The 15,731-nt window shown below is 37.9% G+C and overlaps 2 protein-coding genes across 3 annotated transcripts; one reads left to right on the top strand and one right to left on the bottom strand.

Moving 5' to 3' along the window:
• Window positions 1–526: 526 nt before the first annotated feature.
• Window positions 527–10,275, top strand: si:ch73-109i22.2 (uncharacterized). 2 transcript variants are annotated; one of them, XM_017482297.3, is made up of 9 exons: window positions 527–663; window positions 2,598–2,803; window positions 4,922–5,088; window positions 5,252–5,341; window positions 5,424–5,604; window positions 6,932–7,189; window positions 7,301–7,634; window positions 8,822–9,006; window positions 9,140–10,275. In XM_017482297.3, exons 1-9 carry the CDS (start codon window positions 636–638, stop codon window positions 9,287–9,289), a joined length of 1,599 nt encoding a protein of 532 aa, XP_017337786.1. In that variant the 5' UTR covers window positions 527–635; the 3' UTR covers window positions 9,290–10,275. The 2 variants fall into 2 exon arrangements, with proteins under 2 accessions (XP_017337786.1, XP_017337787.1); XM_017482298.3 differs by having other exon boundaries at window positions 8,825–9,006.
• ssr2 (signal sequence receptor, beta) lies at window positions 10,153–15,432 on the bottom strand. Its single transcript, XM_017482299.3, has 6 exons — window positions 15,287–15,432; window positions 13,989–14,149; window positions 12,980–13,078; window positions 11,795–11,903; window positions 11,010–11,087; window positions 10,153–10,622 (listed from the first exon to the last, which is right to left on the bottom strand). Exons 2-6 carry the CDS (start codon window positions 14,147–14,149, stop codon window positions 10,512–10,514), a joined length of 558 nt encoding a protein of 185 aa, XP_017337788.1. The 5' UTR covers window positions 15,287–15,432; the 3' UTR covers window positions 10,153–10,511.
• Between the last annotated feature and the right edge of the window lie 299 nt (window positions 15,433–15,731).

A 15,731-nucleotide genomic window follows, 5' to 3' on the forward strand; every position in this document is an offset into this window, starting at 1 on the left:
AAAATGTATTTTTCCCCCTTCTCTTCTCTTGATCTCATTGTTCTCTGCCTTCGCTCTCTTTCTCTTCCTGTGTGGTTTTTAAAGGACACAAACTGCCATTCTCTCTCTTTCTCTCTGTCTCTCAGTTTCTCTGAGTTTCTCTATCTCTCAGAAACACATTCCTGGTTCTATGCCGGCATCAATATTTCATAAATGGCTGTACTGTCTAATAATTTGGCTATGTTACTAAAAATTTATCGTGTACAGTTTCACTTCACTTTAACTGATAAACAACTCAGAGAGACTTTAGGGTTCCACAAAATGAATTTTCAACAATAATACAACTGATTTTTTCAACAATAATACAACAATTCTATGTTGAAAAACTTTTAACAAATTGACAGATTCAAAGTAGGGCACAAGCTCTTTCCTTCTCTTCCCCCATTGCGCGCTCTCTCTCTCTCTCTCTCTCTCTCTCTCTCTCTCTCTCTCTCTCTCTCTCTCTCTCTCTCTCTCTCTCTCACACTCTCTCTCTCTCTCTCTCTCTCTTACACACACACATACACCCACACTCATACACATACAGTCTCAGTGACGCAAAACCACTTATGAACAGTTGACGAGTTGACAATACACCCAGCATCCTGTCTCTAAAGATGGACTTTGACTATCAAAAAATGAAAGGTCAGTCACTTTTAATTTATTTAAATAGACAAACATCTATCCACAGTACTTATAGCGTAGTAACGTTCCTCAAGCATTATGGAACTTCTAAACAGGGTTCTCTGGTGTGTGTTTTACCACCATTCTCTTAGATGTTTAATTTTCTAGTGATAGTGTTATTGTACTGTAGGTCACGTTATACCATTCAGTGCTGCAGTCATCACTTTGTGTTCTGTTCCATATCAACATTATGTTATTAGCGTTAACATTAAAGTCTATTACTTTAATGGTTAAGTGCTGAATTGTAATGTATTTATTTACATATCCAGTACATCATACATTCAGAATCATTTTGTTAATAACTGGAAATAGTATAATAGCATGCAGTGTGTGCACTATAATTTATTATAACCTCTTTTAAATCTAGATGTTATACTCTATATATAACATCACTGTGGTTACAGAGAGATTTGGCATTTCCGCTCTGCAGGCCATTTTGCGATTCAGGTCATGTGTGAATATGTGTCACGTTAAAAGTAAAGATAAAGCTATCACTCTAAAGAGAAGTGTTAATGCCCTTTCAAACTGAAGAGATGGAAGAGTTTACAAACTTGTGCAAGAGATTATTATTGAATATGTGTTCTTGGATATAAGTTTATTATTATTATTATTATTATTGACAAAACTCTTACAATAACTCCTTAGCTCAACACAATTACTTCAGAAAGCTACGAGTATGGGGAACACTTTATTAAGTAAATGTACTGTAGACATGTTACAAACTGTCTATAGAGTGTCATGAAGCGGAAAAATCAATTGATTTTTCAGCAGAATCATACACTCAACATGGTCGGCATGAACTGAACTTGAAATTTCATCCAAATTATGTGAAACAAACAAAAATAAACAGACAATTTATAGTACATAAAGCGTGTATGGAATTTCTACTAAACATCAGCAACCATAAACCGTTATCATATCATTTACAGGTTTAGGCTGTAACATTTATCAGTTATAGGCTGGCTTAAAGCAGTCATGAGACAGGGTTTTGGTGGTTTTGAAATGTTTTGTTGACTCTTTCTAGAATATCTACATAGAGTGTCATCAAACTTTTTAACCTCCATTTCAGGAACTATATATTTTTATTTACTCAGCACTGATAGCTCAGTACTTCAACAAGAGATGTGCCAGTAAAGTTCATGTCAGTAAGAAATACAGAACCATGAATACTACGAAAAATCATGTCAATAAATTCCGTGTCACAATACTTTTCTTATATCACGGTCATGAAAAAATTAGTATATATTTCTGTGGTCAGATTTTTAACCAAAGGCGCCATTGCAGGATTTCATCAGGGCGGTGAAGGATACTTTCTATGTTGCTTTTAAATTAGTACTAAATGAGGAAATTTTCAAGATGGCTGCACTGATGTTGCCCTTTATTTTGGAAATTCAAACTTCCTGCCCAATTGTTCTGCATACAGAAGGAATATGTTCTACTCAGTGGAACATGGGGTAGTGACAATATTTTGAAATGGCTTTGAATAAAAAAATAAATAAATAAATACTGTGTGGATTTAAATTAAATTATATAACTGATTATTGGCACATGCCTCATTTCAAATATTTCCAAATACGTTAGCTATTTGAATTTAGAATGACTTTTTATTACTTTTTATCTTTAATGAATATAAATTCTGAAAGAAATTTAGAAATGTTCTGTAGCACACAATACTTTTTTAGACTGTATACTGCATATAGTATGTAGTTTATTACCAAAATGCTTTGAAAAGACTTTTTCAAAAATATAGAAACAATTATGACAAATGTAGAAACTATTACAGCAATTAAATATCACCCTACTGTACATATTGTTCAATATTACTGTAATTTTAAAAAAACAACAACAATGCAATTGAATTATAATTGAATTGAGACAATTTGATTTGTGTGTAGATGAGGAATCTCGTCAGAGGGAGGAGCGAATCAGCTCTCTCCCAGCCCTACAGCCAAGACCCCTGCCTCGACCATCTATTGCTACAGAAACTCCATCTGCTATCCGTAAGCCTCCAATAAAACCTAGACGCAGCATCAAATGCCGTCCCGTCACACAGCCAGGATCAGGAGAATCGCACAGTCAGACCAATCAGATGGAGAATGAGGTAACTACTACCCAATCAGTGATCAGAGCCTCATGAATATTAACAACCTTAATTTAGAGCAATTTTAATGAGAACTAGAGTGATGGTTATATTTGTTTCTAGTTACTTCATATCTCTCATTAGCTTGGCAATGAAACTTTCAGGTTGTACTTTTTCAGTCACTGCTGGTGTTATGGGTGTGTCTGTGTTAATATACAGAAGTGGGATGAAATATATCAACTTCAAATGCAGATTAAATGTATGGGGTGTTTTACTCTGTGCCATCACCTGATATGAGCATCACTTATAAGCTACACGGATTTACCCTTTGGACTTGAAAGAAATCTTGCTGCGTTTGATGTACCTCGGAAGTGTGAAGAGCTCGGAATTACACCATTCTTGACCTCTGAGCTACAAAGTGGGGAAAAAACACCTCAACAAGCTAGTCAGCTAACTGTGGAGTGATGTATATTTACCTTCTCAGAACGATGAACTATATAGTCAGTATGTCTGTATGTTGATTGAGAGAAAGCTAATATTATTATAGCCAGGATAACTCATTTAAAGGTAAGTAAGTAGTACTTTTTTTTTTTTTTTTTTTTTTTTTTTTTTTTTTTTTTTTTATTGTTCATGCTGCATGTTGATTTGATGTCAGGGTTATGGGTTTCATAGTAGGAATTCCTATTAGGTTGAGGGGGCATTTTCTTTGTTTTTTCCCTAGATAGAGGTCAGAAAATTACAAGTTACAGCCTTTACTTGAATGCAGCATTACCCCTAGTATTAATTCTTGACCACTGGTGGTGGTGTTGTGCTTGGTTCAACAAAAGTTCAAAATGATCTGTAATAAGACATTCCCATCCATCCATATTCCATGAAGCTTATCCTACACGGGGTGGCCGGGGAGCCTGGCGCCTATCCCAGGGAGCACAGGTTGGGTTGGAATAGGGTGCCAATCCATCACCGGGTACAATCACATATATTTTCACACACTATGGACAATTTGGAAATGCCCATCAGCCTATAATATGTCTTCGGACTTTGTGGGAGGAAACCTAAGTATCTGGAGTTAACCCGTGAAGCATGGGCAGAAAATACAAGCTCTGCGCATCCAGGGTGGAGGGGGGTTTCAAACCCCCAACTTGCCCCCTAACGGTGGTTGGTAAGCGTGTTCCGTAACGGTGGTTGGTAAGTGTGCTAACCACTAAGCCACTGTGCCCTCCACAATAAGACATTTGTTAACAGCAAATAATCTGAAGTGGATGCCAAAAAATGAAATCATTTAAATCATTCAGAGACAGATTTGAAAGACAAAACAATGCCAGTCCATTTACACCAGCTGCCCCTAGTTAACATTAATATTTGCCATAATTACGATTTCTCAGGTAGAGAAGATCTGGCTAAGGCCAAGGATTTCACACATGATTTTCTAAGCATGCATTTCAAGTTAAGGTAAATTTTTAATAAAACCAGTTTGTAACTTAAGATATAATAGTTACATTCCTTTTATACAGTGCCTTGCATAAGTATTGACCCCCTTGGTCTTTTCCATTTCCACTAGCATTGAAATGGATTTAATTGGTATGTTATATCACAGATGTGTGCAAAATAGTCCATAATGTCTATGCAAATAAAAAAAGTACAAACAAAGATCTGAAATTATTAATATTCACACCCATTCCCCCAACCAAATGAATACTTTGTTTGGCTGTGATTATAAATGTGAACCTTTTGGTGTACGTTTTGGTCTAGACTCTGGGTTATGCTTATGCAAGGCTATTTACTGCTGTATGGAAATCAAACAGATGAACCAGGCTTCTCCGAATTCTAGATTGATCACACAGACTTTGAGTGCCATTGTATTGCCAACAACACAAACGATATAGCAGAAGCACAATGGGTGAGTGGGGGAGCAAGTGTACAAAACCACTTCTTGGTTTATAGTTGGTTTATAGATACCTGGCATTCTATGTTAGCCTGACACCTTGGAAGCCACTGCTGCTCTATGCCTATTTTTAACCAGATTACCTCATCTACTCATCGTTTAAAATACTTTACAGGAATAAACTGGGGAGATTATATTAAACTGAATGTAAAGTATATTAAAGAATAAGTGGTGTGTGTGTGTTTGTGCGCGCTCAGGAACGGAAGCGAATTGCTCCATCTCAGGTGCTGAACCCTGCAGGGCCCCTGGATGCTCAGACTCCATCTCTGCAAGCTCATAATCTGCTGTGGTTTCAGAGAACGCAGCTGCCTCCTTGGCAGCCAAAACCCGTCTCTCTGTGGCGCCATGGCTTTGCCACGCGCAGGTTCTCTCTCCCGTCACTCTCTCAAACACACACGCTCTTTCAAAGCATGAATGTTACAGCTACTACAGGTGCAGGCATCCAACCACATTTAGCACCTTGTATATAAGATGCCCTATTTTAAACTACTGCAAAGATGCTGTTTTTTGTTGTTTGTCTTTCTCAGGGAAGCAGAGCAAGTACTGCAGGATAAGCAGCAGGGCTGTTACCTGTTGAGGCTCAGTGAGTCGAAGGTGGGCTTTGTACTCTCTTATAGGTATGTACCCATGTGGAAGCATGCCCTTTGCAGCTATATACATACACACAATTATGCACACTCAAATGTTATTCAATTCCAGAGGTGAAGACAAGTGCCGTCACTTCCTCATAGAGCAAGAATGTGATGAGCCTGGGATGGAAGGTTACTACATCATAGCTGGCGAGAACAGCAGGCATAACAGTCTTGAGGGTCTGATAAACTACTATACCCACAATCCAGTGGGGCCTTTTAATGAAACACTCACTGTACCTTACGTGCAGGTATGATTCTGTTCATACATGCTAATATACAGACATCCCCTCTATCCTCCTTTTCTTTAATACATGTATATTATATAATATGTACATATATATATATATATATATATATATATATATATATATATATACACACACACACACATATATATACACACACATATATATATATACATATATACACACACACACACATATATATATATATATATATATATATATATATATATATATATATATATATATATACATATACATATATATAACATCTTTATGTGCTTGATGTAGCTTAATGTCCCTAATGAATATGAAAAATCAAACTTTTTTTGGAATGATTAAAAAAATAATAATCCCAGTGATCATAATAATTAGATAAAATATAGCCGCAATCAGTGGGGTCCAAGCACCTTTCACAAATAGTGCCCCAGTTACTAGTTCTTTCCAAGTAACATAGAAAAAAGAAACCAATCCTTTCCAGAAAGGGTCAGTGTTGAAGGTTTTCATTCCAATCAAGCAGAAGCTACACCTGAAAGCCAAGAGCAACTACTTCAACAGGTGGAATCTGGTGTGGATCCTACTTGATTGGAGTGAAAACCATATTGGCCATTTACGGATAAGATATTGCCATAACACTGCCATAAATGAACATACTTTACAAGTATTACAACAAGTTAGCACAATGTTTGGCATGGGTTAATAGTGGGAAATCATTCTTTAAAAAAAAAAAGATTTAAAAATATAAAATATCTGAAAATAACTAGATTAATAAAACCATAAAAATAAACAAACAAACAAAACAGTGCTCTCAACTGACCTTCATCTCATGTTTACATTCTCACATAAATTCTACACTCTTAAAAAATTGTTCCTCAGAAGCTGCTAAGCTTCCTACGGGTGTTCTACTTAGAACTGTCTCTGAATGGAAAACATTGTAGGGTTCAACAAAAGAATTTGTGCGTGTATGGTGTGCAACGATGGACTGGTGTCCCATCCAGGATGTAATGCCACATCACACCCAGTGTTCCTGACATAGGCTTTGCTTCCACCGAAACCCTGACCAGTGTCCACAGATTTACATGGGTTTTTTGTGGTAAAATTGTGTATTTTGTTTCACTGCCTGCCACAATTTCTTCTACAATGCCACTTCTACAAATGTCACTTGAACTGATGAAGCTGAATATTGCACAATATGCTACTGAAGTTCTGCCCAGCTGGTTATCTATTGCAATAGATTGAGGCATGCATACTGTATACTGCCCTGTCTATTTATAGTATTTTTACAATTTAGCATTTTTCCTTTACATACAACTTCCTTTACTACCTCATCTAGACTAACGACATCTGTGAGGATAAGCCAAAGCTGGAAGAGAGAAACAAAGCAGAAATAGGTGAAGAAAAAGAAGCCAGTCCACCAACTAGCAGAGAACATACTCCGACAGCCTACACAGGAAATGATGTACACGCTGCCCCACAGTACGCTGTGGTGAGGAAAGTTCTGAGGAAGACTCACTCTCTATCCGAGTGCATAACTGTATCTGACATGCTGCCGCTTGTCCAAGAAAATACAGATAGAGGAACAAAAACTGAGGTATCACTTTACAACACACAAAGATACAACACAAAAGATCACTGACATTACAAATTCCTTCTACTTGCTGGGTTGGACAGTCAGAATGCAAAACCTGTTTCTTCCTTCCAGAACGACACACCAGAGCATGTGTTTGGCAACGTAGACACATGTGTAGGAGAAGACGTGGACCACCCTGTGGATGCACCCTATGCACGTGTCAACAAACCCCAGCGGCCAGCAGGACCTTCCTCCGCTGCCATCGATGTCACTGATGCCAATGTATGGGGTGCATCAGCAGCGTCCGATTCTCAGGCTTTCCTTAATGCACCAGCCGCCGCAGAACAGAAATACTGGGAACTGGAGCCTATGCATACTTATGAGGAGGCTCTGCACACACGCCCTCGTGATGATCAGATTGATTTCTGCGCAGTTGGGAGGCACCGAGAAAACGCAAGGGATGCAGGTGAGGAGGAGGAATATGAAGGAGAATAAAATAAATGGAATAGGTGATAATAGTGGCTTTTGTGATAGGCTGGCCTGTCCATTGGAACATTTATAGGATTAAACCAAAGAATTTCTAAATTCTGCTTAATTTCAAATTATTTGGCAGTTCAGTCATGAGTGTGTGGCCCAAAATAAGACACCTCAGCCCTTCTGAGTGAGGATTAGAAACTAGCTAAGCATGTTAAATGAAGTTAAGTACCATTAACTAGTGTAGCAATTGTTGCACAAGGGTGACTACATGAAAGTGCAAATATTCTATAGGTAGTTATAGTGTCATAAAGCTACAGTCACAATGGGGCTTGATGTGTAAAAAAGATGGCTACTGCCTCTTTAGGAAAATAATCAACCACAGGGATGAGCACAAAGTTGATCATTTTCCTGTAACAGAACGTCCCAATGCTTTTTATTCCTCAACAACAAACTTCCCAGCGGTTGGATTTTTAAAAATGTATTAATTGATGAGAAATCACATTTTATCCGTTTAGAGTTACATTTTATGTTGTGCAACATCCGGAAGACAAGTTAGTTCCTTACGATCACCTACTTCTTAGCCGTTATAGTCACTCTCTCGGTCCTCCATCCTGAAACATTTCCCATGATATAAATTATAAGTTAGACATTGAAGAATCAAAAGCTTCACAATGGAAATGATTACACACAACCTTTTTTTGTGTTTATAATTAGCCTTAGGTTGTGTGGATCGTCCACTATACAAGGCCCTGTGAATAAGTGAATGAGCTGTTGTTATAGAAATAACAGAACGAGTGCATTAATATGATTTGTGATTTGAATTGCAGCCAGCATTATTCTCAGAAACGTGCTGTAATAGAAAATAAACCAACACCTTCTGGCCAATCAGATTCGAAACTGAAGAGTGCTGTAGTATAATTTAGAGTGAAAACATAAGTTCTTGTTATAAAGGGTTCTTTAACTACCATTTATTATTAATGCTTTAATAATATATGTAATCAAACCTGAAGTTGTGATTGCTTTCTTTGTCAAAGTTTTCAAGCCAGTCAAAAAATATTATGCCCAGGTGGACTGGTCATCACCGTTAACTAAAATTCAAGATTGTGCCACAACTGTAGACATATTAGTACTGGATGACTTCATTGCTGAGAGCTCATCTGTTTGTGATGTGTCCAGCAGATTCCCTTGCCAATCATGTCTACTCAGAGGTCAATATTAAAGGGACCAGAGATGACCCCATACCGGCTTCTCCGCCACTTCGGACCGGCACAGCATTTATTTCTACCCCATCCTCCACAGGACCTGGTCCTAGACTGCCCCTAAGACCTGCCCGTAGACCTGTTATACCTAGCAGCACTCAGGTATGATTTTATCACCACATCATACCAACAATAATAAAATAAATTTAAAAAAAAAAAACAGATTAAACTCACTGGTTTCCAGAAAACTCACCAACAATACTAATGAATTCTCACGAACACTATTTTTCCACAGAATTTTGGCGTTTCAGCAATGAGGAATACATCCCCTTACCAACCCGAGCAGGCGCTGGCAGAAAACTCTGAGTCATCCATATACGAGCAGATTCCAGAAAGACCAAACAGATCCAGACCTCCATTGCCACCTCTGAACGGCAGACGCTAACTCCAGGTCACCTCCCACTGACATCTAACCCTTCCTACTAGCAAATACATCTGTTTTACACTGGATAAGATCGCTACTCATAGCATAGAAACATAGAAAAAGATAAATACTGGCACGAATAGCACACAGGAATCATTTCATTTGATTCATATGGTGCTGTACATTGTAATGCTTAACCTTATCCTGAACTGGTCACTTTAGAATTCATTTTCGTTGTTTCGACACAGGTGTCTTTAACATTGGATCTTATGTTTGGTTGCATAAATATTCAGCATGAACTTTAATCTTATAGATTGACAGCATCTTGAGTCTTATTCACCACAGTCCTTGAAAACGAAGTGTATATAAAGAGGATTTAGATCTACTATGCAGTGGAATAAGTGTCAGTTAGAATATAAAATTTATATAGATTCATTAATAAAGCATTTTATATAAACATCGACTTGTTTTGGGGGTATGAAATTAACAGCTACAAGTACTTTGTCACATTTACAACAGAACCAACTCATGATCCGATCAGACATTCCTATGTTTGGTCATTTTGACCACACTACTCAATAAATAAGGAATCACGGGGTGATTGTAAGACAGTGGAACTCAACTTCAGACATGTGACACATTGATTACACCAATTAGTAGCAATTTACATTAAAGTGAAGCTGTTATTTATCTTCTTTATCTCATTTGCACACCTGAGCAGTTGAGGGTTAAGGGCCTTGCTCAAGGGCTGAGCAGTGGCAGCTTGGCACTTCTGGGGTTTGAACTCATGACCATCCGATCAGAAGTCCAACAGCTTAACCTCTGAGCTACCACTGCCCCATTATGCAATTACTGTCATTAAAATTAAAAACAACAAATCTCAGTTGTATTTTTTTGTAAAAACCCACTTTTATTTATTTTCATTGTAGATCTCTGAGCAGCCATAAAGACAGTAATGACCCAATTTGCTCTTAAACACTTAATTAAAAAAAAAAAAAAAAAAAAAAGTTGCTCACAGCCTGGAATGGCCATTATGATAAATTATGAAGAAGGAAAGATGACTTCAGTGATGCTTCTGCATGGGTGGAAAAAGAAATACGACCATCCCATTAGACCTGTCCAAACTTGCATCCTTGGTCATGTTACCCCCAATATGGGTAATAAAATGAGTGAAAACCTCTCAAAAACCCATTCCTACCCCACCCTTAACCCCGTTTTAATGCCTTAACCCTACACTTCTCCATTAGTTCTTCTTGGTCTTGGGAGAGTCGTATTTCCTCTTGCTGGAGTACCAGAGGAGCAGCGGGATGCCGATGGAAGGCAGAGTCATCACACCAAAAGCAGCCCAGTCCAGCTATGGAAACACACACACACATTTCACATGTCTCTTATTGTCATTCTGGAATCTGATCTCTTGCAGTGAACTACTAGAATGGTAAGGCGAAGATGATATCACTTGGGGCATCAACACTGGGACCAAGTCCAGTTTAAGCTGCAGAACTTTCCAATGGATTTACTCAATTAAGTCAATATTATCTCCGTTACATGCAAAAGTCTTTGAATTATGTAACTCACTCCTGTATTTACTTATATCCAAATTTGCTGCTTAAACTGACTAATTTAATGGCTTGAAGGAGAAATATGGGGACTGAGTATTTGTTGGAATTGCTCTCAAGTGTGAGGACCGTCTGAGACACCAAGGGAAACTCTTCTGAGGATTGAGATACAATAACACACTTACATAATGTGGAGAAAAGCGTCTGTCAAACTCCCTCTGGGCCAGAATGCCTCCCTGACCAGGAGCGCTGGTGTAACCAACCTAACAAGAGAGCAAATCTCGATTACTGTATAAATATCATGTTTACATAATGCTCCCTTGGACACAGCTTATAAGCAGAGTCCATTTACAGTCACCTCCAAAAGTATTGGAACAGCAAGGCTAATTCTAATGTTTTCGCTATACATTGAAGACATTTGGGTTTGAGGTCAAAAGATAAATGAGACAACAGATCATACCAAGAGCAGACATTTAGAGCTATTAATTCTTTCAACAATCAATTTAACAGGACACACCTGGGCAGCAAGAAATGCCCATCAGTCATGTGTTCCAATATTTTTGATCACTTAGATTAGTTCAAACAAAAGGTGCATGTTCTATGTTTCTGTAAGTTTCTAAGTAATCTGAAATTCTGAACTGTCCTGTGTTAATCTTTCGATCTCAAACCCAAATGTCTTCAATGTATAGCAAAAACAACAGAATTCGACTTGCTGTTCCAATACTTTTTATGTATATGCTGTTATGAACTACTCATAATTAAAGCACTCATAGGGTTTGTCCAAAATCTTAATCAGTAGCTGAAAGTAGTTTTACACACTCTACACACTGTTCTGCTAAAAATATTCTATGGTAAACCCCAACCGGTTACAGCATATCCTGTTTTCAAGAGTTGTGATCACATTTTCCATCTAAAATGCATAGCAATATAAAAAAAAAGCCACACAAATAGTTGCAAGAAGGAAACTCACCACGACCTGCCCGCCTTCTTGTGCCAAGTAGCTGACGGTGGCTGAGGTGAAGTTGAAGTAGCCAGCCTTCAGTGGACGCAGAACTACTGTATGAGACACATTACTGGCACTGAGAGATGGAACGAGTCAGGGAACATGACCAATCATTGGTGGACTAAGTACAGATTATAGTGTTAGAAAATGAGGTGAATTCCTCAAGTGCTTTGTATTAAAATGCTAAAATAAATAAATAAATAAATAAATACAGCCTACACAACTAATTACTTGTTTAGTGAGCTCTAACATGACAACACGTTAGGCATGAGACTATCGTTATCTTTAATACCGCAATACAAAATACAAAGTATCATGTATCGCAACATGTCCGTTTAATACACTTACACATGTGCATAAAGAGCATGAAGCTTGCGAGGGAGAACCTCAATGCCTTAAAGCATTGTTTACTTAAACAATCCCTCCAGGACTATGTGATTTTGTGATCGCAGGAATGAACTCAAAAACACGCAAACTCTGCAATGTTCAGAGGAGCTTGAAATTTCTCAAAATCACAACAAATTTCCTGCAGGCTTGGGCCAAGATAATGAGACATCACAACGTGCATTCAGCCAAAGCCCTCCTTGGTTCAGATGTATCGACCATGAGTACAGCTAAAAGGTCTCATTTACCAACAAACATCACTGCGAAAGAGCGTGCAAAACTATTTCGTGCAATTGCAATTTTGCCAAGTAGTTAAAAAAATAAAAATAATAATTTTAAAAAGCGCACTAAAAGCTCCATAAGTTGCATCGCAATTTTGAACAAAGCCACAGCAAAATCAAGCATTTTTGGCCGCAACAACCACAAAAAAAAAAAGCAGTATGGGCTGATTAATAGCCCAAAAAGTCAAGGTAAACCAAGGAAGCGTTATGACATGTCCAACACAAGGTCTGAAGCCTTGTTTCATTTGGCCCCCACCTTATATTATTAATCCTGATCTACTTGCCTTACAATACAATGTATTTATATCGCAGTGGTTTGATTCATCATCATTACAAAATAAATGCATGTAATAATTTGTGTCAGTATAGTATTGTGAAGCGTACATCAGAATGTGTCCCTTATCGTGGCTTTAGTGTATCTGCTCATGCCTACAACAAAGCAGCATCTAGAACTGATAGTCCTTTAAACTTGTGGTTAAAAGGATACGGGGCGATGCGATCCCACTTCACATTAAGCATCCCAGAGACGATGCCGAAATCCTCGGGAGGGAACGAGTCATCGGAGAGCTCCACTTCCAGTGCAGCACTAGAAACACAAAAAATATGAGAAATGTGAAATGAGAACTTAGAAATGAGAAATGTGTTCGTAATATGAATAAAGAAACCTAAGGTTACTTTTTTTTTGCTTAGAAAATGACACACTGTTCACACTTACACACTCTACAATCGGCTGACCTTAGTATGAGCACATTAACAGTAATAAAAAAGTAAGCCTGGCACAAAATAAGTTTGGTGATATGTGTCGACAACCTAATGTACACTCAGTGCCCGCTTTATTAGCAACATCTGTACAGTTATCTGATCAGGCAATCATGTAGCAGTAGCGTAATGCAAAAAATCATGCAGATACAGGTCAAAAGCTTCAGTTAATGTTCACATCAAACATCTGGATGGGGAGAAAGTGTGATTTCTATGACTTTAACCAGGGCATGGCTGTTGGTGCCAGATGGGCTGAATGGTTCTAATGAACTGAACATTAACTGAAGCGCTTGACCTGTATCTGCATGATGCTTTGCATAGTGCTGCTGCCACGTTTGGTTGATTAGATAACTGCATTAATGTGCAACGGTGAGTATTTATTTAAAAAAAAAAAAAAAAAAAAAGGATATCTTTTACATGATGTTTCAACACAATGACTTGACACATGCCTAAAGTGTAATGAATGAATAAAACAGCTTACAGTGTGTTACAGTCAGTGTAAAGGTCAAGGTTTAAAGGTTAAGGACAGCACTGCTACCTAATGTACACTCCTGAGGAAAGTTATAATATAATATAATATAATATAATATAATATATAAAATTTTAAAAAAGGAAAAGGGGGCAGGGGTGTTAATATATTTTGAAACCAATCTTTCATAATATATTAAATGTCTGCCTACAATATGATTGCCAATGTATAAAAGTTATGGATATCAGTGAACTGCCTTGAGTCGTACCTGGTGCCCACGTTGTAGATGTTGTACTGCAGTGTGAGGTCTCGGCCCTCCACCGCGTACCGGTTCAGCAGGGACTTGGAGGCGAGCAGGCGAGCTCCTTCCTCTCCCATTGCTGCCAGAGCCAGCAAGGCAAGCACAGCAAACACACACAGCACCCTCATCTGTGGGGTAAGAGACACACACACATTTTAAACATCGTTCTAAAGTTTGACAATTTATAACGAAAGATCTATAATCTAAGCTCTCAAAATGGGGTCCGAAAAGTGGGGTACATGTCCTGTAGCAAAATGCGGTGAACACTCCCACACAACGTTAATAGTGTGATTAAAGTGTCTACATGTCTATAATGCACTTCGATAATGCGACTAAAAGAGGAATACTCCACGTCTTAATTAAATTTGTGTTTATTTCGAGTATGACTTTAATCGGATTAAGGCCATCAATAGTCGCTGTTTACATGGTAGTTTCTTAATCTGAGTATCGTCTTAAATCAGATTATTGTTGTCCATGTAAACGTACTGAGTAAGTTTCCCAGCACCAAGTCTTCAAGACTGGGGACTTTGTGCCATCTTAGGTTTCTCTGTAAAATGATGAGATTATTTGTCTTACAAGCCTCAATAGAGGGAAAAAAAGGACAGAACGACTGGTTATAGCTGCAATACATAAGTGATAACATGAACTAACTTGTTTCGCAGACATTAAACATAACTATAAATGCTTACTTTTCCATAACACTATGCCACGTTATGTTTTATTCCTGGTTAGAATGGATACTTGTCAGTTTTTTGTTTTTTTTTAGACGAGCAAGTCAGAACATTATAGAGTTGAAATGTATTTCAAATACAAGTGAGATTTTTTTTTTTTTTTTAAATATCCTTTCAGCATGCTATCTTTACACATACACAACCTGCACAATAAAAAGCCTGGAATAAGAAACAATGGAACAATAATACAAGTATAATACAAATATAAAGACAAGAAAACACAACTATATATTTAATACATTTAATAATATTCTACCGCGACATAAAAAAGATAAGCGTGGAGAAGATATGAAAGCTAAACAGCTCATTGCTAGTGCTATGTGCGCTTACGTGTACTTGAGCTCTTGGCTAATCTCTGCATGGCACCATTCAGGAATATTTTCCCTTATATTACTATAACAAAACTTAAAACTTAAAACTTAAAACTTAAAACATTACACAAAACCGTGCTCACAAACATAGAGTAGTTGAAACGTTGCATTAGATTTAGCATCGATATAAATCTGTGCACATTAAAATAGTAAGTTACTATACCTTCTTCTTTCAGATCCCTTGTCGGTGAGTTTGTGAAGGCTGGGCGGCGCATGCGCAGTCGTATTCATCCGCTCACAGGTATGACGTGTCTTTCGTCTTTTATTAAAGCGCAGTAATAGGGCGCATCGCCATCTAGTGTTTCGGGGTGTAAACATGAGGCAGCACCACCAAAACAACAAGAACAACAACAATAAATAGCAAAGAATACCACTTGTCAGATGAAGCAACCACCACAAACAATAACAGGAGCAGCAGATAGTATTGTCTCCTCACAGATCCAGGGTTTCTCAATCCTGAGTTCAGGTTACTGACTGTGTTGAGTTTCCTCACACGTTCCCCACTCATCTCTGTGGCTTTCCTCTGGGTTCCCCGGTTTCCTACCTCCCAAATATTTGCCTGTAGGTCGACTGGCTAAATAAACAAATTTGTATTCCTGCCTGGGACT

This window comes from Ictalurus punctatus, chromosome 12, assembly GCF_001660625.3.
Source record: "Ictalurus punctatus breed USDA103 chromosome 12, Coco_2.0, whole genome shotgun sequence".
NCBI lineage: Eukaryota > Metazoa > Chordata > Actinopteri > Siluriformes > Ictaluridae > Ictalurus > Ictalurus punctatus.

Coding starts and splice junctions, on each gene's coding strand:
- si:ch73-109i22.2 (XM_017482297.3), top strand. CDS start 636: ATGGACTTTGACTATCAAAAAATGAAAG. Junction 5,342..5,423: donor GGCTTTGTACTCTCTTATAG/GTATGTACCCAT, acceptor ATTCAATTCCAG/AGGTGAAGACAAGTGCCGTC. Junction 7,635..8,821: donor AGAAAACGCAAGGGATGCAG/GTGAGGAGGAGG, acceptor TGATGTGTCCAG/CAGATTCCCTTGCCAATCAT.
- ssr2 (XM_017482299.3), bottom strand. CDS start 14,149: ATGAGGGTGCTGTGTGTGTTTGCTGTGCTTGCCTTGCTGGCTCTGGCA. Junction 13,079..13,988: donor ATCTACAACGTGGGCACCAG/GTACGACTCAAG, acceptor TTGTGTTTCTAG/TGCTGCACTGGAAGTGGAGC. Junction 10,623..11,009: donor GACGCTTTTCTCCACATTAT/GTAAGTGTGTTA, acceptor GTGTTTCCATAG/CTGGACTGGGCTGCTTTTGG.